This window comes from Lissotriton vulgaris, chromosome 5 (genome assembly GCF_964263255.1).
Source record: "Lissotriton vulgaris chromosome 5, aLisVul1.2, whole genome shotgun sequence".
NCBI classification, from domain to species: Eukaryota; Metazoa; Chordata; class Amphibia; order Caudata; family Salamandridae; genus Lissotriton; species Lissotriton vulgaris.
The window spans coordinates 1,996,356,482-1,996,382,647 of NC_141693.1; the positions used below are offsets into that span (position 1 = coordinate 1,996,356,482).

A 26,166-nucleotide genomic window follows, 5' to 3' on the forward strand; every position below is an offset into this window, starting at 1 on the left:
TGATGTGGATTTGGTTGTGGTGGCTAAGCTTTAAACAAACATAATTAGAGCCTCCGGTCCTGACGTAGGTTTAAAAATGTGCAAACATTTGTGACAAGCATTTTCAATTCTATTAAGGACACGGAGGCAAGGATTATCCCACCCAGGTTGAGATGTTTTACAGTTTATTGATGTAATGGATCTGATTCCTACTGTTCACTGCCTCTCCCACCCACCCTTACTGTCATTGATGTGTGTCATGGGTGGCAAAGTCAATGTTGCAGCATTACCTTTTTCCTTCCCAGGTTCGGATGGCCAAACGATCACCTATGGAGCGGATGTACCTGGTCTATGGAAACCTTGGTTTGGTGACACGCTGGCCCACTGCTGGTGGCTGTAGAGTCGTTTAAGGATTCTTTGCATCTTGTTGGTCGGAGTTTTGTGTTGGACCCCAACTGGGTCTCGTTTTGTGGACCGGAGGAGAAAATTGGCCTGTCATGGCAGAATTCATGTTACAAAGTTGTATGGTTTTGAACTGACTTAACTGTTACTACTGGATTCTGAACCAAGAAAGAGGGCACTGAGATGCTGTGAGGGGATTATATAGGGCAGTGACTCTATGGTTGGTCTTTTGATATTATTGTATCATGGGAAATGTAGTATTATTAAAACGTTATTGTGATTGGCTGCTGTTAAAGAAAAGAGAAGCATGATTCTCACCTCCCTGTTCTTAATAAAATTGAAAATTCGTCACAAATGTTTGCAAATTTTTAAGTGAGCTTCAATTTTAAGGAATATCATTTGTAGACGGTAAAATAAATCAATGTTTAATACATTTTGTATTGCGGTTAATTATAAGTAATTCGTTTTATTTTAAATTTTAGTGGAAGTTTATTCGTGTGTTAAAAGAAAACAGGCTTATGAGTAATAACTTGGTTGGAATTTTCATTGGATCACATTTTCAAAATGGCCGCTGCCGTCACCTCAGCGAAAGTTGGTGTTCTATCTCCATGTTTACCTGGCGGATGTTCCTCGGCTTCGTTCCTCTGTGCTTCGTTTTACGGACGGGGGCCGCCATCTTTCCGTGACGTCACGGCGCAGCATGCTTGGAAGGGAGGGCGGGAGGAAGAACGGCCCCAAAGAAGAAAATAAACAGAGGGCGCGCGGTGACGTCAGAGACGGGAGGCGGGGCCTCCGCGCCGGTGGGAGGAGGCTTGGAGCCGGCCAGGGCATCACGCAAGGGCCGGTGAGTGCTAGGCCTGGCCGGGCTTAATGGTTTCAGAGAGTGGGCGGCGGCGTGACAGGGTGAGGGGACGAGGCGAGCGGTTGTCAGGTGAGAGCACACGTGAGGGTTTCCACAGGTGGGGGTGACATGGAGGCGTCATTCATAACTTACCGTGGCCTGTCAGTGAAGCCCTCCCGGTGCTTCCTGTGAATGTAAATACTGCTTCCAGAAGTATCCCGGGGCTGCCGCGTGCACACTGGGAGTTACAACATCCCAGGGGGTTGGGGCGACCCCCTGTTCCTCAAACTTACCCTGCACGCAGCTGGCGGCCAGGGGCGCATGCCTGCTGTTGACAGCTTGCAGACCACCCGGCCTTGCTCTTATTTGAGGGACAAAAACTCCAGGGATAGGTGATAGTATAGTTTGGTCAAACTTCACTCATTATACTAAGTCAAACTAGTACAGATGCACTTCCAAGCAATGCCTTTACAACGAAGCTGCAGGCATGGTTACATAAACGAGTTACAGTGCGAGTTTGCAGACAGTGTCATTTAGTTACGTCATTTTCAAGTAACCAGGTTAACGTCGCTCCATGCACGCTCCATTGCAAACACCTCTAGTTATGCAGTAGTGTCGTCGGCTCACCTAGGTTCACTGGTTTTACATGTGGTCTTGGAAAGCACCATCCCCAGTTAGTTTTCTTGTAGGATTGCTATGCCTACTTAATCACCGCCCAAAGGAAGAGGTCTGCTGCAGTGTGCCCCTGCTTCCCAGTAGAAATGCCTTTATAGTGCAACATAAATACTGCTTTATTGGACTCCGTGAAACCGGTGATATCATATCACACCTTTTCTGTAATGAGATCTACTAGTCCTCAATATACATCTCGAACTAGTAATATTAGATTTGTAATAGTGACCACATCAGACAAGATTTGATTAGTGGCCGCCATATGCAAGATTATTTTCAGTAATCCCCTCGGTGCACCAGGGTGCTAGCAGTAATGTAAAAAGGTTTTCTCCGTTTTGAATGCCTCCACGCAGGTAATACGTCATGGCTGTAGCTGAAATACCCCTGTCACAAATGTAATAATAGTATCCTTTCCCCAAAGTATCGTTTCCCCAAAACCACATGAATTGGCACTTAATCAATCAGAGTACTTAAATATCACCTTTAAAAACATTTTGGAAATGCAACCATTTTTACCCCAAACAAATCGCGTACGAATTCTGTAAATACACACATCTTTGTCTCAAATCACATACTCGCTTTTGTTAGACATGTTACTTCAGCCAATAGCTTGATGTATAGTAGGTTCGACTGCGCATAGGATAGCTACTTCCGGGTGCTGATGACCTACCAGGAAAAGCCTCTACTAAATTTACATACTTTACCAAAGGCTATTATGGCACCCATCTCAATGCACCCATCTCAAAAGTTGAATGTTGCCTGTGAGTACCAGTTTTTCCAGCCGCCGTGTAAATTGTACTGCCGCACACTCCGCATGTCACTGCAAAGCACCCGGCTGCTCAGCAAAAAATTGCCTGCCAAACTCTGCATTATCCTAAATGTTTATCTACAGTGTACTACTTGCATGGTAAGAATGTTTGCTTCAAGACTGTAGTGTATTCCGGAATATCATTTGTTTTACCTAATTTCGCTGTTTACACCCGTTTACGTTATAATCACAACTTCTACATTGGAATGTTGCGTGGCGGAATCCCCTTTTTCCAATAATCATGTAATTCACGGTTTCTGACCACAATAAAATAGTAGCCTTAAGGTTCACCGTTTCCATGAGGAGTGCTTCCATTTATTTACTTTAAAAAACAAAAACAAGTGCTGGCAACCTGATTGCTGTGCAAATTAATACAAATCATGCATACGTCTTATAATCATTTTCAGGGGTGTTTAGGAATCTTGCAGCTTGACTTGATCCACTATTTGAGAAAACTGTCCCAGGATTAACAGTGCTGTTCATTGTCCATTTCAGTTCTCGGAACACCATATTAGCAGACGTGGACATACTTATTAAGTAGTGTTTTATGGTCATTATTATTTAATAGCAGGTCCTTCCTATAAATAACGTGTCTGCTGTATTTATGCATTTGAAGCATCGAATCGTTTTTTTAGAACTAATAACAAAGATTATGAACAATCTACCAGTCTGATCCAAGACGAACAATTATTCACATTTTGAGTTCAACAACTTGAGAAATATGTTGGACTTTTTCTGCACTTTTTGTATAAGCTTGATGTGATATATTTGAAGATATCCTTTGATTGAAGGGTGTCCTTAAGGATGTTCTATTTAATGGTTTAAGAGTGTATGTAACAAGTAGCACCAGTGGGTACCTGCTGTCTGTGATGCGCCTCTTACGCCTAGTCCGACATCTAAATACTGTTTATACTATACACTCAAACATTTAGCATCATAGTCATTCAAAGCATTAGGTTGTTAACCAAATAACTCACTTTCTTTAATTATGCTCATTAAACACTATCTTTTACGGAACTAGAAATGCAGAACCAAACTGTTGTTTTGACATAACAAACCGCAGCCATTTAAGATTTCAAAACTAAGTACTGTGCTTATATTGCTCTACGACAGACACAGGAAGCAATACCATTCAATTGTTCCTTTGATTTTTAAATATCGTACTGTTTCGTTGCTCACACAAATGCATTTTAAATAGGTGTATAAATATATTTTGAAAAAGTATCCCATTGAAGATATTTCAAATGATACTGGTAGGAATTGAGGAATACTACACCACCAGGCTGATTATGTGTCCGGTCCACAGTGCTGTATGAATCTTGCAGGAAACATTATGTTGGAGCAATATAGAGCCAGGATTTGAGAGAGAATAAATCGGTGCTTTGCATATGCGTAGAAAGGTACAGTAGAGTGCATGCTTTGCAAAGCCTCAAAGTGATTGAAATATCATATCCAGCTTGCTTTATAGCCTTTAGCGGTTTTTCTCAGATGTGCAGGTCTTACTCACTTTTATGCTTGAAGCTTGCTGGCAGTCATTGTTTGGTTGAGTCACTGGTCTTGGTGTTCTGTCACGCCTGGAAGCGCCTATTGTGATTTTGTATTTTTTCTTGTAGTGCGTACACATGGAATTTGTAATGTTTCAGCATATGCATTTCTGTGTTTAGATTTCAGTGAAAGCATGTATTTTGTAAAGGAAATATTGGCAGTGGTAGTAGATATCCAGATCTTTGTAAAATTGTATTTTGTCTATTTTTGAATTTAAGGCTTCTTTGTGCACTGTAGTATATAGGGTTGTTAGTGCATTACGAGTAGGGCTACTGGAAATATGTGGCAATGGAGGTTAAAATTCTGTCATAGGGTTAACTAAATTATGCAGCAATAAAATAATTATACTGTTTAATGCAGCATATTTCTTGCGATATTGTAATTTTAAGACCGATTAATACTGTGTGAGCAAGCGTTTCGCCATGTTAGTTTTAATTTAAAGTCTAAGTAAAGCAGTCCACAACATAAAGGTGATTTTTGATAAGAGCTAGAAATATTTTTTGTTGATATCTGTAAAGTATGCAGCAAATGGTGGATTATGTGCAAGTGGTAAATTCACAATTATGCGGAAAATGCCAAGGCCATAGCATCACATACTCAAGTGGCCCTGATCACAATATTGTTTCCTGACTGGATGGTTTCATGATTTCTGAATTACGTTATTTATTTGATGCCTAATTGGCTTTTCTATATTTTCAGGTGCAGTATAGCTTAATGCCATGAGTGGTGCTGTTTGATAGCTTTAAGTCTGTTAAATGAAGCCAGAAAGTTTTCTTTACTTTTCTATTTTTTGACCCCCCCTACCTATATTTTGAAGAGGTCAACTCTTAAAGCTGTATTGTTTTTCTGTTTTTGTTTTTCTGTTTACTTTTAATGCTTTATGCCTAGTAATTATAGGGACGAAAAGTCTTTTAGGCGCTAGAGTTTGCTTCTCTGTTGTTTTGATCTCCTGACAAGAGACTGGAAAATTACTGCAGCTTTTCTTTTTCCTCGGTGACAATGAAAATTACGCATATCCACTGAGGGTCACCCTGTTAAAATGGACTGTAACCCTAAAACTTGGTTCATAGGTGGAGAGGACACGCAAAGGGCACTTTTTTTAATAGAAAGTGTTTCTGCACTGTTTAACCATGTTGTAGTAGACTAAGCAGTGGTAGCATTAATCTATAGAATATGTACCTGCACCTCTGGTGAGGGGTTGCCATCCAAATCCCCTCATGCTAAAGTTTTGTGTAGTCTCGCTTACCTGGATTCTTTCGGCCACTGTTGTGTTGGGGATATGTGTGTTTACAAAGTGAGGCTGGATTGGCGCGTCCTTGTGTTTTATGTAATCCAAGTTTGTATATTTTCTGGTGTGCATCCCAGCTCCCTCATGCCCTTCCTTTGTCCTCGCAGTAGCTTGGTGGATTGAGGAAGAACCAGCCCTTATCTGTGGTTCGCTAATGCATTCCTCCTGATGTTTAATGGTGTGGGTTGGGAGCCAAACCATAATAATCACCTGAACCCCAATATTTTTAACACCCCAACTATTACCTAATTAACTTGGCTCCAGAATCTCCAATAGATCATGCAGTTTGAGACTACACTCCTGATGAAAAATATACATTTCAGCATAGTAAAACAGAATAAACAATAAAGTGCTAATAACCGAGTTCTAGGTTAAAATTAAAATAAATGTGTTACTAACTTATTAGTAAAGGCATTATAGAAACAAATGCATGGAATATCACGAAGGGACATTACAGAAATAGTCATAAAACGTAACCGCAATTAAACAAGTCTAAGCAAAATCCTATGGCAAACGCATTGAGTGCTGACGGCATCACCATGAGAAAATCCAAGTCAATTAGATATACAAATGAAAACCATCTCCTCAGCACCCCTAGAGACACCTATAACAACTGCCAGCTCCTAACATGTAGGAGGAGCCAAAGCCCTTCTCCTGATAATTCTTACTTAATTGTCTAGCCACAGCTGAGCTGTCAAGCCAGACCATAAAAATGATATTCATGGTTTTAAACCCAAGAGTTTTTATACATTTATCACACATTCTACTAATAGATTCTGCAAATTCAGCATGGTATGACCATAATTAGGGTCCCTTTTAGCAAATCCGAAACAGCCGCACAATATTTAAAATCTTTATTGCTTACCATTTCTTAAGGTAAGGCAAACCTTCCTCATACTTTCTCAACAACTCCACTTGAGATGATCAGCACAAAATGAAACTATTCTTAGACAATGGTTCATATAATTAACACATGTTCAGCGGAACTCCTTGAATATGATTCCTTGGGTACACAAGGGAAGCTTGATTCACAACACACACTTTCTAACACAATTGTTAATCTTTTAGTTCTTGACGTCATTCACTTGGTGCTAGAGGCAACATCATTTGATGGCCCTATAGCTTCTTGGGATGTGTACAGTGCTGTTCTGTTAAACTTGGGATGTGTGTCCCATGGGTAGGAGTGCTACCCTGCAGAGCTTTACAGAACTTTTACCTCGTTCAGTGTTCCTTTTTAATGAGATTTTGGAGAGTGCTAGTAGAACTGGTAACAAGAACTCTAAACCTGGGCGGAGGTGCAATTGGTAACAGACCTATACCTCCTTTTTTTTTATTTATCGTCGAAAACTTCATATAGAATATTATGAATTGGTTTTGTATTTATAATGCCAAAAATTCTAGGCCATCCCAAAAGTGGCTTTATGAAGAGCCATTAGAGCTGTGGTAATGTCAAGGAAATTATAGACCTCATGGATATGTAAGGGGACAAATACATCTATGACACCAATTAATATGGAATCAAAAGAAGTCTTAGAGCAAGTTAATTGCTCATATTTAGAAATAGTGCTGGATAATGTTTTTGGTAGTGTTCAGAAATCTTTTCATACAAGAGTGATACTTTATTGACTGGAAGATATGGAGATATGGTCTAATTGAAGATTAATTTTCAAGATGAAGTTTAGGTAACTTTCTTACATTTGTATTGGTATGATAGTACAGTTTAATGGGCTATCGTACCCTAAATAAACTAGTATGTGGATATATTTATGTTGCACAGTAAAATCTGAAGTGGGCAAAGTGTGGTTTCAAATCCTTGGACATAACTGCACATAAATGTGCTGTGCCTTGTAACATTGCTCTGATACTAGGCCATTTGGAATCTAGACTCCTGATGGGAGTGCTGTCTTACTCTGAATGAACTTTATCTGGGTCCCTTTCCCTTGTTTGTCTTGTCGGTGGTAGCTTAGAATTTGCTTTATAGAGACCGGTCCTAGACACTTGCTGTATCTCATTTCAAAGCTGACTTCTAATGTAATGAATGTGCATCAAGCCATTTCTAAAGATTCTGTTCCATGTAATTCTGTAATGATAAAATATAAGCTCCACGTTTTTGTTGCCGTTTTTACCACAATAATATACCTGCCTTGCTTAGTTTAATTGCTGATGGCAATTATTTTTGAGGAATACGCCAGTTATGCTTTGACTTTATTATTTTTTGTTTACAGCTTCACAAAAAGTTAGTACTATTGATTATGTATTACAGTACAAATGTTTTCATAGTGTTATGTAAGGACCTATGTTTTTACTGTATAAGAACTGAGGTGCTTAGGCATGAGCAGATGTGCCCAGGATCACACAATTTTGTCAAGTGGAGTAATTTGCTCCGGATCACCTTTGGCCAAGTGGTGTGCCTTACAAATAGGGCGTCTTGTATTCAAAATCACCAAGCCACTTTGTCCCTGCATAAATTCCACCATATAAACACACTCTGGGCATCCCAATCCTCTTTTCAGTCTTATCTGTGGAGTGTTGCTCTCTCCTCTTAATTAGTTTAGTGGCCATGAAGTGGGTTTCATGACAAGCAACTTTTTTGAAGTTACCATCCTTATCTTGGCAGAGATGTCCTCCACATTCCAATACAGAAATTTTCTTTGCTGTGCGGTGCCCGATCTCCTTTTGGAGCGAGGTGTTTGGAAGGGACATTTGGTGAAGTAGCAAAATTGCTACAGAGAAGGCCTGTGCATCTCCTTTTCTGGTCTGTAACCCTCTGGCTGTTAATACAGCTAAGCTCCGTAACTAAATCCCTTAAATGGTCTTGAAGGTGGGCGTCTGCATACTGTATCTCAGAGCCCCTAGGGTAGCTAATGTGTCTCTGTTGAAGCAAACTGTGGAACCTTCTTCCCCATACAGTCCTTCAGGTAGGCATGTGCCTGTTGCTACAAACACTATAAGGTGGCTGGTACATCTTGGTTCACGCCGCCAAACTCAGGAACTTGCTCCACTACATGGTGCTGGAGGTAGACATCTGCTCACTGCCTCACAAAGTCTGTAAGGTGACTGGTACATATCGGTTCATGCAGCCAAACTCCAGAACCTGCTACCCTCTAAGGACCCGTGAATGTTAAAAAGTTTTTTAGGTTTTGCCTGCAAATGCTCACGTAGTGAGCATTCGCTAAAAAACCTATTGAGTTCTATATATGATCGATAAATGGAGGCTAGCCATTGGGAGACAGAGGCTGTCAATCGCGCTTTCTCCCGAAAACGCGATTCGGGGGCGTTTCTGGTGCTTTTTTTAAGCCCCGCCCCTTTGTCCCGGGCCGCGCTGCGATTGGCTGCCGGCCCGGGACACCCCCGTGACGTCATTCCCGGGCCGCGCTGTGATTGGCTGCCGGCCCGGGACACCCCCGTGACGTCAGCCAATCACAGCGCGGCCCGGGACCTGACTTGTTCTAAATTGCTAGCTACGCCGATTTTCCACTGCCGCTTGTTTCCTCTTGAGATGGTCTTCCCTAATAGCAACTCTCGGCAACATGCAGCGTTCTTTCCACTCTACAGCTCTTAATACACCACATAACTGCAGTGAAAGCCTCAGTATATCGGCAGAGGGAGAGTGTCTTGGATTTCAAAATACCTCATCCTTAATTATGAATACTCTTTCCGGTTCGCTGCATTCTGTAACGCGTGTAGAATCTTTAGTGTTTCCCCAGTGCAGTGCACTTGCAACTCTAAGCGGAGTGCCTGGATATGACGATGCTCTTCTCGGTTTTATTGCCTTCCACTCTGTTGCTGACCTTCATCGTCCTGTTCATATGTCAATGGTCAACTTGCCTGGGAAGCGCAGAGCTCGATTCCTTGCCTGCCCCTTCGGCAAGATAGGCTACTAGCTACTACTACCCATTTCCATGGAGGTAGTCGTGAAACTTAAATAGTTGGATGGCCGTTCGTTAAAAACTCTGATCATCATTTCCAAATCTTTAAAAACGGGCTTCAAGTGCAAAATCGAAAAAATATAAAGTATTTCACGGAAACAGTTTTCTAATTTCTCTTTCATAAAAAGCAGCAATCATATTTTTTGTTTTTCAAAAAATGATGTGTATGAAGTATCTCTCATATTCACGTCTTACACCACAGCCTGTCGCCGTCGGGCTGGTCACCCTGGGCGTCAGGATGGCTCGTTCTTTCACAAAACCCGGCCATAAAGTCACAGGGGCGAGTCGCGTGTTGTACACCCACTCTGGTGTTTACAATCCCGACAGACAAGGCACAGGCTCGGCTCGTGTGTAAAGTCAACAGGCGGCTCTTGTCAGCCGGCGACCGTCCCGCAGCATCCCGCGTTTCGAGACCTTGTTCCCGGTGCTAGTCCAGCGGGGCTCCCGGACTGACGTGCAGCTCCAGACTCCTCGCTTTAAGACGGTGCCCACGTTACCCTGCCCAGAGGTGGCTCGGCCCGGAGGGGCGGAGAGCGCCCGGCCTCAGTCAGGTGGTGCAACATTTGAGACGAGCGCACGAGCCGACAGGGCAACCCACAGGCGCGCGATGGGAGGGGCAGCGCCGGCGCTCGCCAACCTGGACTCCACACCTCCCGCCTCAGTCACGGAAAACCAGGAAGTGAAAACGACAACAACACCCGTCAGCGTGAGAGTCCGATTCAGAAACACTGCATTTCTCGTTGCAGCTGAAGTGAAGTGTCAGGTCTCACTGGCAAGGCGGAAGAACTTAAAACTCTTTTGTATTACTGTTTCTGCCTACCTTCAGCCTCCGACCACCGGGTGGACGGAGCACCTGCCTCAGAGATGGGAGTGTAACCCCGAAGTGACAGGTGTGAGCGCTGCACCAGTCAATTTGAGATTTCAACTTTCCGGCATTAGCATAATTCAAAGAGCATCTGGGTTCCTCTCTTGGGTGGGTGCGTGCATGTGAATGTGTGTGTGTGTGTGTGTGTGTGCGCGCGCCCTAGGGAGGAGACTGGTGCTGTTTGGATATTTTCCTAAAGTAAGGAAATGCAAACACCATTCCAGCAGAGTGTGTGTTTTTTTTCTGTGCCCCAGGTAGGAGACGAGCGCATTTTGAAATTTTTCTGAGGCCAATAAATAAAATCCAAACAGCATCCTAGCTCCTCAATCGGACAAAGACGTGAATGTGTATGCACCCCCAGTGAGCAGCCAGGTGATGATTGAATGTCTTCTTATCCTTAAATAGAATACAAACAGGGTCCTACCTCCATGCTGGGCTCCATAAGTATGTGCATCTGTGCCCAGGCATGAAGCCAGACATATTTTGGATTTTTTCTGAGGCTAAAGAAACTCCAAATTGCACCCAAAATCTTGCTGGAGCTCAAACACACAGCTCCCTCTTCTCCCCCCCACTGCCCCTAATGGCTCAGCCTGCAAGCGTGAGTGTATTCCTTGGATGGGCTAGAGAAGGAATAGAGAATTCCTCCTAGGCAACCCTGATATGTAGAAGATGTCACCAGTGACGTTAAAGGGGAGGGGGCTTAAATATTTTCATTATCATGTATGATTTATGCTGACATTTTTAGTGTTTTGTTTATGTACTACAGTGCTTGATAAGTTAATAGAGGACATGGTTTGACAATGTTTTTTTCTTAAAGACTTCTTTTCTATTTGTCAAATTATATTGAACTAATCACAATTCTTTCCCTTTTTCATTTCTTTAGCTGTCCTGAAAGGAGTAATACAAACCACAATTAGTAAATACCGTTACGAGCACTACCACTCCACGAAAAATTACAATTTATGACAGAGCACGGGATAGCAATTTTTGAATGAAATCAACTATAAGGGATTACGAGGATAAATTTATTTATCCCTTTTGGCATTAATCTTTAATAAAGAACTACATAGTTCACCAGGAGTGCGGTGTAGGCTATTTGGAAGACAAAATCGCCCTGGCCCCCTTATTAAAATGGTTGGCAGTTTGGCTAAACCCAGAGCTTGATGTAAATCATGAAATCTTAAAAGATTGTTTAAGTCTGGACCACTGGGACAAGATCACCTGGTTGAAGTATGTGCAACAAATGTGTGCAAAACTGGGACGACCAGAATTGTTTGATAAACCCTCAAGTTTGGTGAAAGGGGACATGAAATGGGTCAAAAATACCTTCTTGTTGAATAGAGGAATGGACAGAGAGGGCAGGGAGCTGCTTAAACCCTCTGTCAGGTCAGGGTCTTGGATCAGGATCAGCGGACTGATAATTCTCGCATCGGTGCCTACTCCGACCAGGGAGCACACTCGGCAACTCTGGGCATTAGCTTGCCTCATCTCCACAACGGCCCCACACAAACGCCGGGGATGCCTGGTTTCACCTTGGAGACCCCCAGGAGGGACTATCTCACAGGGAAAGCCAGGACGGGTTCCCCAGCGGTCTATAGCGCTACGAGGCCTCCGGGTAGCAGTGCGCTTTATAAGACACAACAATTTACAATTTACATATATTAACCCCTTATTGACAGGCATTCCAATTGTTCTGCCATCACCGCATGAAACGTCTCCGAGGCTGGCCCCGCATACTCTAAACATTACACAGTTAGTGCAGTTTAGGTGTTTTGTATAGCTACGCGTGCGTACAGATAGATGAATAGATGAGCTTTTAGGCAAACACGTGGAATACGTTCACTGGGTTTGTACTTTGCTTTACAAGTCTTCTGTGCTGCAGAAGGCTTCTGCATCATGCAAAGGGAAGCAGCTTTTAAAAACTGTCAGAATAACACTGCGTCACTCTTAAATCATATTTGGTTGCAGAATGTTTTGCTTAAAGAGAATGCAGTGTGTTAAGAGAAATATAAATCTGCATTTTAGTGACTTTTTACTGTGCATTTATTTATGTGTAATTGACGCATTTGTACACGTGACACGAACACTTTGTTTTTCTTGGTAACACTTGGAGGAAATGTTACCAAACAAACAAAACGCACCCCGCATAAAGCGAAGTACTTTCTCTGGGGTAGACCTTTCATTCATTTTTTATGTTACTTTTTCAAATGTAAAGATTCTTTATGGGAGATTGAATTAGAAATAATACTTTTTGTATTTCTGTATTATGCGGCCATGACCCTTTCGGTGGTGGTCAGAGGTTCTGGTGCCAACCTTCCGTTTTTAGGTCAGGCGGGTTCCAGTCTGGTTTCCCATCGGCATTTTGGAGGCCCATTGTTTGGGATTGTTTTTACCTCAGTCCCCAACCAAATTGTATTAAAGTTCACTTTGAATTCTCAGAGTGTAAACATACACATACTATAGTAATTTGTGACTCTCAGCCTCTTCGCTTAACAGAGTTTTTCTTTCGGATCAGTGAGATGTTTAAAAGCGCAATGAGAAATCTTGGTAGATTGTGATCACCTTGTAGATGTCCACTGTTCTTAATATCAACAGAGTGAGCTGTGTGTGTGTGTGTGTGGGGGGGCTCTGTGTGGAGGGGCTCTGTGTGGGGGGGCTCGGTGTGGGTGTGTGTGGCATTTGCGAGAGATTAAGCTATTGGCATTGTAAATGACAATGCCATTTGTTTATCGGGGATCAAAAAGAAAACATAAATAAAAAAATTGTCATTTACAATGCCAATAGCTCTAACTTTTCCAAAGGCAAAACCGTTGCATTGTAAATGCTTGTTTATGAATCTCAATCTATGAAGAAAGTATTGCTTGCATAGAATACCCATTGATTAAAAATGTTAGTAGTTTGTTCATTTTGTTTTTACTCGCTAGATAATACTCCCATTCAGAAATGTGAAATTAATTTTTTTGCCCATGAAACTATTTTATTCACAACTTCTGAAAGTAGTGAGTAACATACCACCACTAACAAATCTCATTTGGAGCCCTGGACTTAGCAGTGGCCAATATAGATTTGAGGGCTCAAGTCATGTCACCTCATGCAAGGCTCTGCGTAGGGATGCAGGCTCCAAATACTAACATTTGTAGCACGTCATCTTTCCAAGAGACTTAGGATATATGGATGTGGATGTGTGTATGTATATATATATATATATAATTTCCACTCCAAGTTTGCCCAAAGACAAGCGGCACTCAAGCAGCAGCAGGTAAAACAACCTCATTTATTGGGTATAGATCGTTGTCACACCAGCAGTAACATAGGCAGTCTCTCGTCAAAGTTATAGCCTGACGCGTTTCGATGTCCGTAGTCTTCTTCCTCAGAGGCAATGACGGGAGGAAGTGCTTTGCGTGACCCCCCCCCCACAGTTCAAATTTAAATATGTTGCGCTCAGATGCATTATGGGAACTGTGGTGCCACTAATCAATCCTCTGATGGGTGCACTGAATTAACACTGCAAAAGTCCTTGGATAGAACCCCTGCTAGTGAGAAACGTCCTCAATCCCATGCCGCTGTTACGCAAACACGACTTGGTTGGATAACAAGCCGCCCGGCCCCAGAGTCTTGGTGTGGTGCTCGCTTCACGGCCGGGCTGCAGTGTATCAATTTTGCTCCAAGTTTGCCCAAAGACAAGCGGCACTCAAGCAGCAGCAGGTAAAACAACCTCATTTATTGGGTATAGATCGTTGTCACACCAGCAGTAACATAGGCAGTCTCTCGTCAAAGTTATAGCCTGATGCGTTTCGAAGTCCGTAGTCTTCTTCCTCAGAGGCAATGACGGGAGGCCATTGTTGCTGCTGGTGTGACAACGATCTATACCCAATAAATGAGCTTGTTTTACCTGCTGCTGCTTGAGTGCCGCTTGTCTTTGGGCAAACTTGGAGCGAAAATATATATATATATTTGTTCCTGAGATTCCCTCGCCTCCTTCCTCTGCGAAAGTCACGGCACCACAGCAGGGTAGGTTTCCAATTACATTTATTGAATCACCATGTGCAATTGTGCAAGAATTTGGATGGCCTAGGCTATATATATATATATATATATATATATATATTTTTTTGTCGAGGGGGCAGTGGGGTCTGCCAATAAATCTTTTGTGGAGAACATCGACTTGGAGTGCCGTCTATTTTTTTCACTCGAGGATTCAGTGTGTGACAGTCACATACATATATATATATATATATATATATATATATATATATATATATATGTGTGTGCCAATGGTTGGCTTTGTTGCCACTCTAGCTTGCTGTTTTGTCTTTGCCTCGTGTAGGCTTACTTTCCTGTTGTATGTTTGCCCCTTCACTGGTGAGTAGTCTCTTTTCTTGTGTCTTTCCACTGCTTACTTTTCAGGAACGACAATGTTATTTTTGGATAAGCACTTCATTAGAGTGCATGTGTTTTCCAGCCGTCACCCTTGTGTTCGTACTCACCCCCCCCCCCCCTTGCACTCTATGTTGCTCTCTAGCACATGTCTACAAAATGACGCAGCCATGTCATTGCTCGTTTTTGGTGACTTTTTTTATATAGCTTTTCACCATTCTGCACAGAATCCTGCAAGGCTGTACAGGATGGGTAAAAGGCAGCAAGCGAACCGGTCCCAAAAATAGATCTATTTGCTTTGACAATTCTTCTTTCTTTTTGCTGAAGTACTCCATGAGTGCATGTGTTTGCCAGGTGTCTCATTTGTGAGCTTTTCTCCCCTCTCCAACTCCATGTTGCTCTTCCTGGTGCCGGTACTTCTCTCCCCTCGGACTCCGTAGTGCTCCACCTAAGTTGTTCTGTGGTGATCTTTCATTCTTGTGCATCTTCTACCCCTTCCATCATATGCTTCTTTTCGCCTTCCTTCCCCCCTACCAACACTTGCTTAACAACCCTAATCCCTGCAGTTTTTAGGTCTTGTCTAGCACTGCTTGCGCTGTTTCTCCGAGACCTGCTGTATTCAGGTTTGGACTGGAAGCTCCGCCCATTTCCCCGCCCATCTTTTCAATTGGCTACTGTCTTCAGTAAATGGTGGCTTTTAATTCGTGAATAGGTTTAGTAGTCCCCCCTTAGTACCTCCTTCTCTTCTGTTACTACCTCCCATCAGGACTGCCCCTCATGCGTGTGTTGTTACTCTGTTGTAAATGAAGTTAGTAGACAGATGAAAGGCTTAACACTTGTTTATTAAGCACCATAGAGAAAAGCTGGTGTTCCCATCAGAAAGCAGGAGCTAACTGACAAGACAGAACATAGGGGAAAATGACATCAGGGAAAATGGAATGCATGACTTAAAGGGATACAGAGAAACATAAGTGCAGAGAATACAACATATCCTCTTCCCTTCCCATGGAGAAACATAAAAAAAAACATAATAAGGCTATGCCCTTCGTTACAGAGGAAGACCTTACTTGCAAACAAAGTCGCGCAAATGGGCTGGAGGTCTCCTCACTCTCTGGGTTCTACTAGTACGAGACTCATTGGTGTCACATGCCCTGTGCTCGCTGGACCTCACCGGTTCTTGCTCGGCTTTCTTATACAGTGCCACACGCCTCAAGTTCCAACTTTCACCATTAAATAAAGTGACAAATCTCCTGTGTACAGACTTCACCTTAAATGGACCCCTGAACTTCGTCAGTCCGGCACCCACTCGACCGGGCTTGACCTTAACCCAATCATTCACAGCGAACTTACACGCGCCATCAGATTTGCAAACAATGTCAGGCTCATTAGAACTGGCAGGGGGATCAGCGTTCAGGAGTTCCTTCATCCATGCAGCCACAAGTTTGGTACCCGCTGGACGTCCCCTCATGACAGAAAACGGGACCAAACCAGTCACACCATTTTCAGTGGTCCTGTAGGCCCACACCAGGTCATTTACCAGACTCTTCACATCTAACCGGGAAGAAATCGCCATTTGAATAGCACCTTTAACCATTCGGTTGGCCCTCTCCACCATGCCATTTCCCTGGGGGTTATAAAGCGAGGTCCTTGAGTGAATGATCCCACATCTTCCCAAGAAGTTAGCCATCTCCAAGGAGGTGAGCTGCGTCCCATTATCAGTAATAATCTTTGTGGGGAAGCCTTCCTCCCTAAAAATCTCACCCAGTACGGCAATAGTGTTGCTCGTAGTGATCTCCCTCATAAATTTGACTACTAACCATTTAGAAGAGACATCAACTACCACCAGCCCAAACCTCAAATCCTGGTTCAACTGGTGAAATGGACCAATGAAGTCGAGGCATATGGTGTGCCAGGGGCACTTGGGATCCGTTATTGAGCCACAACCAGTATGACTACCCACCTTAAGTCTCTTTTCACTTTCTAAACAATCGGTACATCTCTCCACCCACTGTGAGATATCAGAGTCCATTCCGGGCCACCAAAAATTGTCCCTAATTCTCCTCTTGGTAAGGGACTGCCCTAAATGGCCCTCATGACCCAGCTTAAACAAGGTAAATCGCACGTCTTGTGGAGGAATGAATTTGTCATCCATTAAGATCAAGAATCCCTCATTGTCCAAGATAGACAATTGATCCAGAACCTTCAAATAAGGACGGAGTGCAGGAGATAGACAACTTTCTCTCCTTGGGCCCTTTGCTATCAAATCTTTGACTTCACACAGCACTGCATCTTTAATCATTGAAGTGTTCCACAGACTTCTAGTAATTGCCCCAGCACACATATCTACAACTTCATCTACAGCAGCAACAGAACCCTCCGAATTGAGAGATTCAACCCCTAACTTGTCTACTCTCTCCCAAGGTAGTGGGAGTCTAGAGAGTCCATCCGCCTGGCAATTCTTCCAACCGGGAATGTATTCCACGGTGTACAAGTACTCTTGAATCCTGGCGGCGAGTCTCGCTAACCTGGCGGAGCCTTTACCAGCGCCACCAGGCGAAAGTATCTTAACCAGGGGTTTATGGTCTGTCAATAATGTAAATTTAAACCCCCACAGGTACATTCTATAATACTCGCAACCCCATGCTGCAGCCAAAGCCTCACGCTCGATTATAGAGTAATTTCTCTCGGCTGTAGTAAGTGTCCTTGAGGCAAACGCTACAGTTTTAAGACCGGAATCGTGTACTTGAGCTAGAACAGCACCAACTCCCACAGCACTTGCATCCACTGTCAGAACCGACTTACGGTTGGTGTCAAACGGTGTCAAAATACCCGCCTCACAAATCTCCACCTTGATTCTTTTGAAACACTCATCTTGTTCCACACCCCACACAAACTTGCAACCACTCCTCAACAGCACCTTGATCTTTTCAGTTTTCTCTGCAAAATCCCTTACAAACTTAGCGTAGTACTCGATGAGGCCGAGGAAAGACCTCAACTGATCCTTATCACATGGAGATGGTGCATTTCTAATGGAGTCTAATAAATCTCTCTTGGGTTTTACACCATCCACAGACAATGTATACCCAAGATATTCAACCTCCTCCACTGCAAATTTACATTTCTCTTTCTTGAGAGTTAAACCCGCTTGTTCCATCCTTTCTAAAACAGTTTTCAAAATCACATTATGTTCTTCGACAGTGGCACCAAATATTAGAACATCGTCCTGAAAATACACAACATTGTGCACCCCTTTTAGTACAACACCCATCATCCTCTGAAATACCCCAGCTGCAGAGGCAAGTCCAAAAGGCATTCGCGTGAATTGGTATATTCCTTCGGTTGTTATGAACGCTGTAAGTGCTTTAGAGTCTTGGTGTAGTTTTATCTGATGATAGGCGCTGCGAAGGTCTAACTTGGAAAAATACCTCCCACCTTTTAGTGATAGGACCAACTCATTGATGTTCGGTAAAGGAAAATTATCTGTCACAATGTTTTGGTTCAGGGTGCGAAGGTCCACACAAAAACGAAATTTCCCATCAGATTTGGTTGTAATAACCACGGGGGAAATCCAAGGTGACGTTTCGATCTGTTCTATCACACCCTGATCTAGCATTTCCTTTAACATCTTCTTCACTTCCTCACGTGCGATAAATGGAACCTTTCTGACTCTGTGTTGCATGGGTATGGCATCATCCCTCAACACAATCTTATGCACATAGCCCCTTAACTCTCCTATATGTTCATCAAACAAACCATTCATCCCTTCCACTATCGAATCCGTGGTTATACTGTCTACTACCATTACCTGTTGTGCTGCTCTTGGATTTATTATTATCCCAAGGTCATACTGCTGTCCCCATCCTAAAATTGCAGGACCAGACTTGGCTACGTACACCTTCCCTTCAGCTGAACGATCCTTGAATGTTATTACACACACCATGAACCCAATCACATCTATGCTTTCACCTTGAAAACCACAGGCATTAATGTCGCTGGGAGACAACTGCACATCCTTCCAATTGGTTTGGAACATATCTTTGGGAATAATGGTCCATAAGGATCCAGGGTCAACCATCAGTTGGACCTCAATTTTATCAATGAGGAATAGAGCTTTTGGTCTGAATCTCCTCCCAGGCTCACCCTCGTTCACACCGTCTCCACCTAAACACAGTATTTTATTCGCACCTTCAACACTAACAAAGTCTCTTACTTCATCCCTGTTTTCAACGACAGCAACTTTATCGACGTTTGTACTTCTACACATCTTCGCGAAATGTCCTTTCCGCCCACATTTCCTACACATCTTGTCAATTGCAAAACATTTTCTAAAGTCTGAATTGTGAAAAGTGCTCCCACACCTACTGCACATTCTTCCTTGGAATCTATTTCTATCGTTACTTGAAAATGTATTGTTAAATTTTTTCTGGCTACTTCCTCCCAGATCCACACTCCTCTTGTTTACAACAGCAACCTCGTCATGGTCAACACACGAAACATCATTGCCTTGAGCATTGCCTTTTGCGTTATCTTTCTTTTCCATCTCTTTCATGCATGCATTCGATTCCTCAACCACTTTTGCTATGTCAATGGCCATTTGTAGGGTTGGGTTTTTTGCTGCCCACAGTTTTTCTTGCATCTTTTTATTTCGACACTGTACTATCAGTTGGTCTCTTATCATTTCATCTCTTATTTCTCCAAAACTGCATTTTATCGACAACTCACGTAGTCTAGCCACAAACTGATCTACCGACTCTTCATTCCTTTGAGGCTGAGTGTAAAATTTGTGTCGCGCCATAACAATATTTACTTCTTTTGCGTATTGTTTTTTCATCCGAGCTTTAGCTTCAGTGTATACATTAGTTATTGCTCTACCATCTTGGTTGACTGCCACAGGAAGGTATTTAAAAGAATGTTGACCCTCCTTGCCCAAAGCACTTAACAAGAGAGCCTTCTTCCTAATTGCACTAAAATCTTTCCCATCAAGTGCTTCGATGTAGTTCTCGAAAATGTCTATCCATTCATCCCACTCAATGGGTGGATCTCCTGTGGCTTGTAAGAACAATGGGGGTGCAATGATATTTAAGTTCTCCATTTTTTTTTTCTTGTTATTTTAAAAAAAAAAAAATGTATTATATTTTTTTTTAATAAAAAAAATGAAGAAATAGTCACACTGGGATAACAATTACACTCCTTAACATATGCTATATGCACTCCATTGCTCTTTCTTTACCCGTCTAATGTAAAGAATAAGGTCATTGGTAGCTTACACCATGCAGTGTCTAATAGAGAAGCTCTTCCCTGGGGCTCCAACACTTCAACTTGCAGCTTTCGTTGTGCACTCTCATTAAAGCTAGACTGTAAGTAAGGTTCTCTCACCCTTCGCTTTCTCTTGTAAATGGTGCACTCACCCTTCGTTTCCCCTTGCTGACGCGTTCACCTTTCAATTCCTTTTTCTTTCGTTCCTTACGATTTACAGAGATTTCCAAGCTACTCGGTAAATTTTCCGAGTAACGCTCATTACTCAGGACGTCTGTAACAATTTCTACTCGCGTTGCCAAGATACGCGGTAATCAAAGATGGACGCTGCCTGGTTGCGTCACTGCCGGCACTTTGCTCACTCGCGTCGGTCGGTTGCTAGGATACGGAGTGGTCCGGATGAACGCTGCGTGATCGCGTCACTGCTTCACTTCCTGCATTGTTGGACGCGCAGCTCGGTTGCGAAGGAAAACAATGGTCGAAATTGGAACGGTGAGTCTCCTGCGCTCGTGTGTCTGCTGTGCTTCTCTGCTCAAGAAGTGCGCTCGTGTATTTTCAAAAGATGCAACACATATATTTGTGTTGAGGTTGTCAGTTTGAGCAGGATTACGTAGATAAAGTTATGTTTTGAGCATGAATGCTACACCAGTCACTCCGTTTTCGTTCTAAAGGTCACGTTTACATCTCCTTTAAATTTTACAGTCAACAGGAATTTCTCTTTCTTTAAAAAAAAACGGAGCTTTCTCAAACGTGGTATTTCTGTGACTGTGTAGTCTTTAAGCTTGATGTTCATCAAAGTTAATCAGAATTACAACGAGACACACAGCAAGGGTTTGTTAATAATTTCTCCAACTCACCAGTTGCTTTGGAGGCTTGCAGGTTTCAATTCAAAGGTAGATTTTTGCAGTTTCCACATCCAGCGTAATATGCTCTTCTTGCTTGTTTCAATAGATGTGTAGTAATATATTTTCCTCTTTTTTTTTAAGACTTGCGTGGTTCTTTAGAGTTGTTTTCTCAGTTTCCTCAAAAATTCGCGTGGTTCTTTTCACCAGTGGAGTTCTTCTCCCTCTATGGTTGTTTAGCTCCTTCTGTTCATCGTCGCCATGTGTTGTAAATGAAGTTAGTAGACAGATGAAAGGCTTAACACTTGTTTATTAAGCACCATAGAGAAAAGCTGGTGTTCCCATCAGAAAGCAGGAGCTAACTGACAAGACAGAACATAGGGGAAAATGACATCAGGGAAAATGGAATGCATGACTTAAAGGGATACAGAGAAACATAAGTGCAGAGAATACAACATACTCCTTATGTTTTATTTACAGCCCCAAAGCAGTTGGAAGCACCACACGCTCTCCTGTGCTGCACGCTGTACTTTTGGACTTTAAAAATGGCGCCTATGCAACTTTTCTTGACTTTGTTTGCAAATCTGTGTTTTTTTTACCCTGACACTGCAGTTTTATTAGTATTGGTGGACGACTTGTTTTCTGTTGTAGTTAATGTGTCTATGATGTTAGACCCTCAGGCGCGCTCCTCCCGTCATGCTTGACACATTACATTACAAGATCAGCTTCTTTTTCGAAAGGTCCCTCGCGGTGGTAATTGCATCCTGTATGTAATCCTCGCAGTTTCTGCCGGCAGGAGCAAGAGTTGTATGCATTTTTAATCCGGGGCCTCCGCAAAGCTGTTTTACATAGTAAGAGTTGCGCAGATGAGGCTGGTTGGTTAATCCACAACTCCAGTATTGGTGATTTGCATAAAGTATTGGTAAAACATTGCTGTTTCCAGGTCAGGGTCTTATTGCTGGCAAACCGTTAGTGAAGGTTTTAGATCACTGCTTGCCAGTGATTTATTTATTTATTTCAAGTTTGTGTAATGTGAGTCCTAGTAAAAATAACACGCATCCTGCTCTCCCGGTCACAAGGATTAATCTCCGTCAGTCCATCACGCTTCTGAGAAATCCCTGGGCACGCGTATTTCCACTGCAGGCTGGCCTTTAACGGTGGAACGCGTCTAATGAAGCCGTAATGAAAATGAAAGTCTTTTAAAAAAGGAAGCCCGTAGCCAGACACAGCATGTTGACATGATAATGTGCTAAACCTTAACTCCCGCCTGCCCAGAATTGCATATTAATTGTCAGAAGTACTTTAAATGCTATAAGGCTGTGACACATTTTCAAAAATTCTATTTAGAGCCGAGTTAGGCACGTTCTCTTTAGAAGTATATTTTAGGGATTAAACCTTTCAAAATGAAGCTGTGGTGAATACAAGCCAAAATATAGACCTTATTCACTACAGCTGATGCGGGAGACACAATAACCATCTATGCTACTTTTATTCAAAACTGGAGCTAGACAAAATTCAGATTTTTCCAGCAAATCTGTTAACCTCGAGAGTTCTCTCCATTATTATTATTCCGTGAGATTTAGCTGGCTCCCAAAGATCTCTGCCGGAGGTGCTTTATCCCCATAAGATATTTTAATAAGCCTGTTCATCGCTCCCATTTTACAGCACCATAGTCTCTCCCTCTCCGTGTGTCTCTAGGGACCTGGGCGTCTGCCAAACGGCAGTGGATGTCCTGTCTGCTCTATGTGTTGCGCCCAGAGACCCAGACACTGCTGCTTGGCGCATGACCCGCCTCCAGCAAATTCGGAATCAAGCTGCCAGCCTCTAACGCTGCGAGGACCGAGTCTGTGCGCTCTTTCTAACTCTTGCTGTGTGTGAGAATGTAATCCACGCAGTCTTTGGAGTTACAGAACAGCAAGCAACCTTTGAAAAGAGGGTCAGTGGAGGTCACGTGTGTTCACGTGCACAAAGGGAGCACCAGAGCGCGCTGTGCGCTGCACAGAGCCTCTCTACCACGGTGTGCAATGGAAGCCGCAACCCTCACTAGATATAGTGCCTAGAGACAGCACACTGTATCAGCTAAAGTCTCGTGGGAGTGCAGCCATCACCAAGCACTGCGCTGCTGCTGGCTTCGAGGCGCTAGGTGTGTGCCCAGATGTCACTCAGCCACACTCTCCCTCTCATCCTGTCTTCCACTTCTCTTCTCCATTTAAATCCCTTCCCCCTCTCTCCACCCCCATCGCTTGTGCCTCTTTCACACCCTCTCCCTCACAGTTCTTGTATCCGTGGTATCACCGTTCTGCACCTCCTGTGCACTCCTTACCTTTCTATCCATCACCTTCTGCTGACTTAGAATTAAGTGGTGTTGCATTATTGTAAAGACCTCGTCGTGCGCAGAAATGTCCCACGGGTGTAAAGAACCGTGGACACCCCTCCGTGTTACCCACACGTGTGAATTCGGAAATGCTGCTGGCCCTGAAGGCAGTCGGGCCATTGCCGCAGTGTGGCACTGCCCTCCTTAGTGCGCCTGGATCTCGAACAGTGGGTCGGTCAGCGCCTGCCTTGCTTTCGCCCTGTAGACCCCCTCCTGCCTTGGGAAGCAGGCGCGTGGGGTGTAGTGTGTTGTGGCACTACTGTGACCCGGACGCGCTCCGCCCTGCACACAGCAACTCTCTACACACCAGCCTGGCCCTGCGGGTGAATAGCTTCATCCATTCTGCTCTTCACGAGTGGCGCGATCCCGGCTCTGAGGACACGGCGCGGTGTCGGTGTGCAAGTGTTATACGGGGGAGGGGACACTGCAGGCAGGAGGGCCCTGGCGGGCCCAGCCCCTCATGGGGCATCGAGCGCGCTATTTGTGACTTGCGGAGCCTCCTGTGTCGGATCGGGTTACCCTGGCACAGACGGAGGCCTGCCCCCGGGCACCCTGGCTCAGCCCCCGCCGCTCTCTGGGCGGCATGAACACGGCGTGCAGAAAGCGGGGGACTGGAGGCATGTGTCCGGTGGGAGATGCGACTAGACGCCGCTCAGGGAACCAGCTAGTTAAAGCTTGCACGGGAGGCCACCCTGGCGCAGAACACTGATGCTGCGGGGGCGTGTGCACGTCGGTGTGTTAGTGCACACATCTGTCCGCCTGGAAGGGGGAGAGAGGCGCTAGACAAAGGAACCGGCCACCTTAAAGATGTGTGCGGTGATCGGTGCCACCTGTGAGGTGGTGGCCGTGTGCGGCACACGGCGGAGGTAATGGACCACGGGGTACAGGTGGTGGCGGGCGTTGTACAGTCCAGGAGCGCCCGTGTAGAGCCGGTGTTTGTACACTGCAGACGTGCAGCAAAGTGCCTTCCGCATGTGAGGGGAGGCGGGCTCTAATGGAGCGAGTGGGATGCACACGCGGTGGGTGAGGAGGGGAAGGATTAATATTCGTTTTTGGGAAAGAGCGAGTAGTCCAGTGCCCTCGGCCGGGTGCGGCGTAGACTCGCGTGCTGGCATTCCGGGGACGAATGATGGTGAAGTATTCTGCGCTGTTCTAGCGCAGAAGTGGTCTGGGCGCTTCTTTTTGGCCGTCTTGCACACTCACTAACTGGAAATATTTCCGAGTTTATGCATTTTCTTTTCTGACAACAGTAGTCCGAAACACAGAGGCAGTTACCCCCCTCCCCTGGTTTGTCCCGTTTCCCAGCTCTTTTGTAAGAAAAATATATATTTACTTTAAAAAATACTTCGATTGACCATATGTGCTCAAAACACCCAAAAGAAGCGCAGGAGACGCCGCCGGGTGTCATTTGTGGAATTACAGCAACGCCAGTGCAATGCCTTTGCAGCGCCTGGCGCAGGCGAAGGGAGGTGTCCCGTGCGCTTGAAGGGAGCAGCGTTGAGGGGCTGCCCGGACCACCTCATGTGACCCCCCTCTCGGCCTTCTGTATCTGATGAAAGAGTCGGGAATCGGTGCAGGATGTATTCAAGGTATTGATTTAGAACGCTCATGAGTGGGCCCCTTCTCCACAGTCCTGGAGAGTGCCAGACATAAGAAAGCAGCAGGTTATTTACATCACAAGTGGCTGGGGACAGTCGTATGTGTACATAGATATTATGAATTACCAATAGTGGGGGGTGATTAACAGCCTCCAAAATAGATGCGGACCGGGATCGCCACTCAATCTCGAGATAGTCTGGCCGCATGCCATGTGAAGCAGAACATAAAGGCTAATCGGCCTGTGGTTACATCATATATAGGACGTCTGGTTTCTGCAAAGGAAACCTGAACTTCAGCAATCCTCTCGCTTCAGCTGGCATGAGTTAATTATAGCAGGGAAGTAAGGTTCAATCCATCCTCTCCTTTGCCTCTGCACTCTGACCTACTAGCAGTGTACCACGGGAAAGAGGAACCAACATATATGCCTTTGCACTCGTAGACAAATGTAAATGTATCCACAGTTCTTTTTCGTGTATGGGAACATTCCTGTCTGCTCGGGCAGGAAGTAAGAGTTTAACGCTCTCCTGGGAAAGGAGTCTAGATGGCAACACAAGCTATTGTTCCCACAGCGTGGGATCGCAGATTAGGTTGATACACAATGGAGACACTTACGTCCATATGAAATTGCAGTTTCACACGCTTCAGCAGGACATCCACTGAAGTGTGCTGTTCGGTGTGTGATGGCACAGCAAAGAGCTGTGTGCAGCTGTGTAGAAGGTACAGGGGCGTGTGCGACCGAGTCCTGGAAAGAGAGGGCAACTAGATAGTAGCAGTGAGATGCGGTAACTGTTCTTTGCGGAGTGCCCAGATAAACACGTCCATGGCAGTGTGCGGAGATGTAGACAGGTGTCTTGTGAGGCATGCAAAATGCAGCTCGTTGTGTGCAGTACACTAAGAGGCACAGGAGTGTGCCGTGCACGGTGCGCAGTACCATGGATTCGTACCGTGCAGTGTGGTCGAAGTGGGCGGAATGCGCAGGGAACGGTGTGCCCCTATTACTTCAATTATTATCAGTTTCCCCCTAATTTTTGTCTTTTAAAAATGCACTCCAGGACGGTGGAGATAGGCTTATAAATAAGGCTCCGCTGTTGGGAGACGGGTGGGGAGGGAAGAGCAGGAAAAGGACTGTCTCTACTTTCTTGCCCAGAAAAAACCAGGACAGGGTCCAATTCTCCACCTCTGCAGCTTCCCCCTCTATTTCTTCCTCTTCCACCTCTTTCTATCTTGCTCCCTCTCACTTGCTGAATGAAAAAGTGACTTCAAGAAACTGCTCGTACCTCTCCTTTCCCTCCTTCTCCTTTCCTTCCTTCATTCGTTCTCCTGTGAAATGGATCAAAAACAGAAAGAAACACTTTTGCTGGAAATTTCCTTTTTATCACATTTTGTATT

The 26,166-nt window shown here is 44.2% G+C and overlaps 1 protein-coding gene across 5 annotated transcripts in view; it reads left to right on the top strand.

The window, feature by feature from the left end:
• The first annotated feature begins 1,104 nt into the window (after positions 1 to 1,104).
• Positions 1,105 to 26,166, top strand: part of SETX (senataxin) — a 631,151-nt gene continuing 606,089 nt past the window's right edge. For 2 of the 5 annotated variants that reach the window (XM_086924766.1, XM_086924768.1), the window contains exon 1: positions 1,105 to 1,225. Coding sequence is in view for 1 of the 5 variants with exons in the window: in XM_086924764.1 (XP_086780890.1) it covers positions 23,986 to 24,044 (59 nt within the window). In the remaining 4 variants the exon portion in view is untranslated. Of the gene's footprint in view, positions 1,313 to 23,939; positions 24,045 to 26,166 lie in introns of those variants that run through there. The other 3 variants (XM_086924765.1, XM_086924767.1, XM_086924764.1) reach the window with 3 other exon arrangements.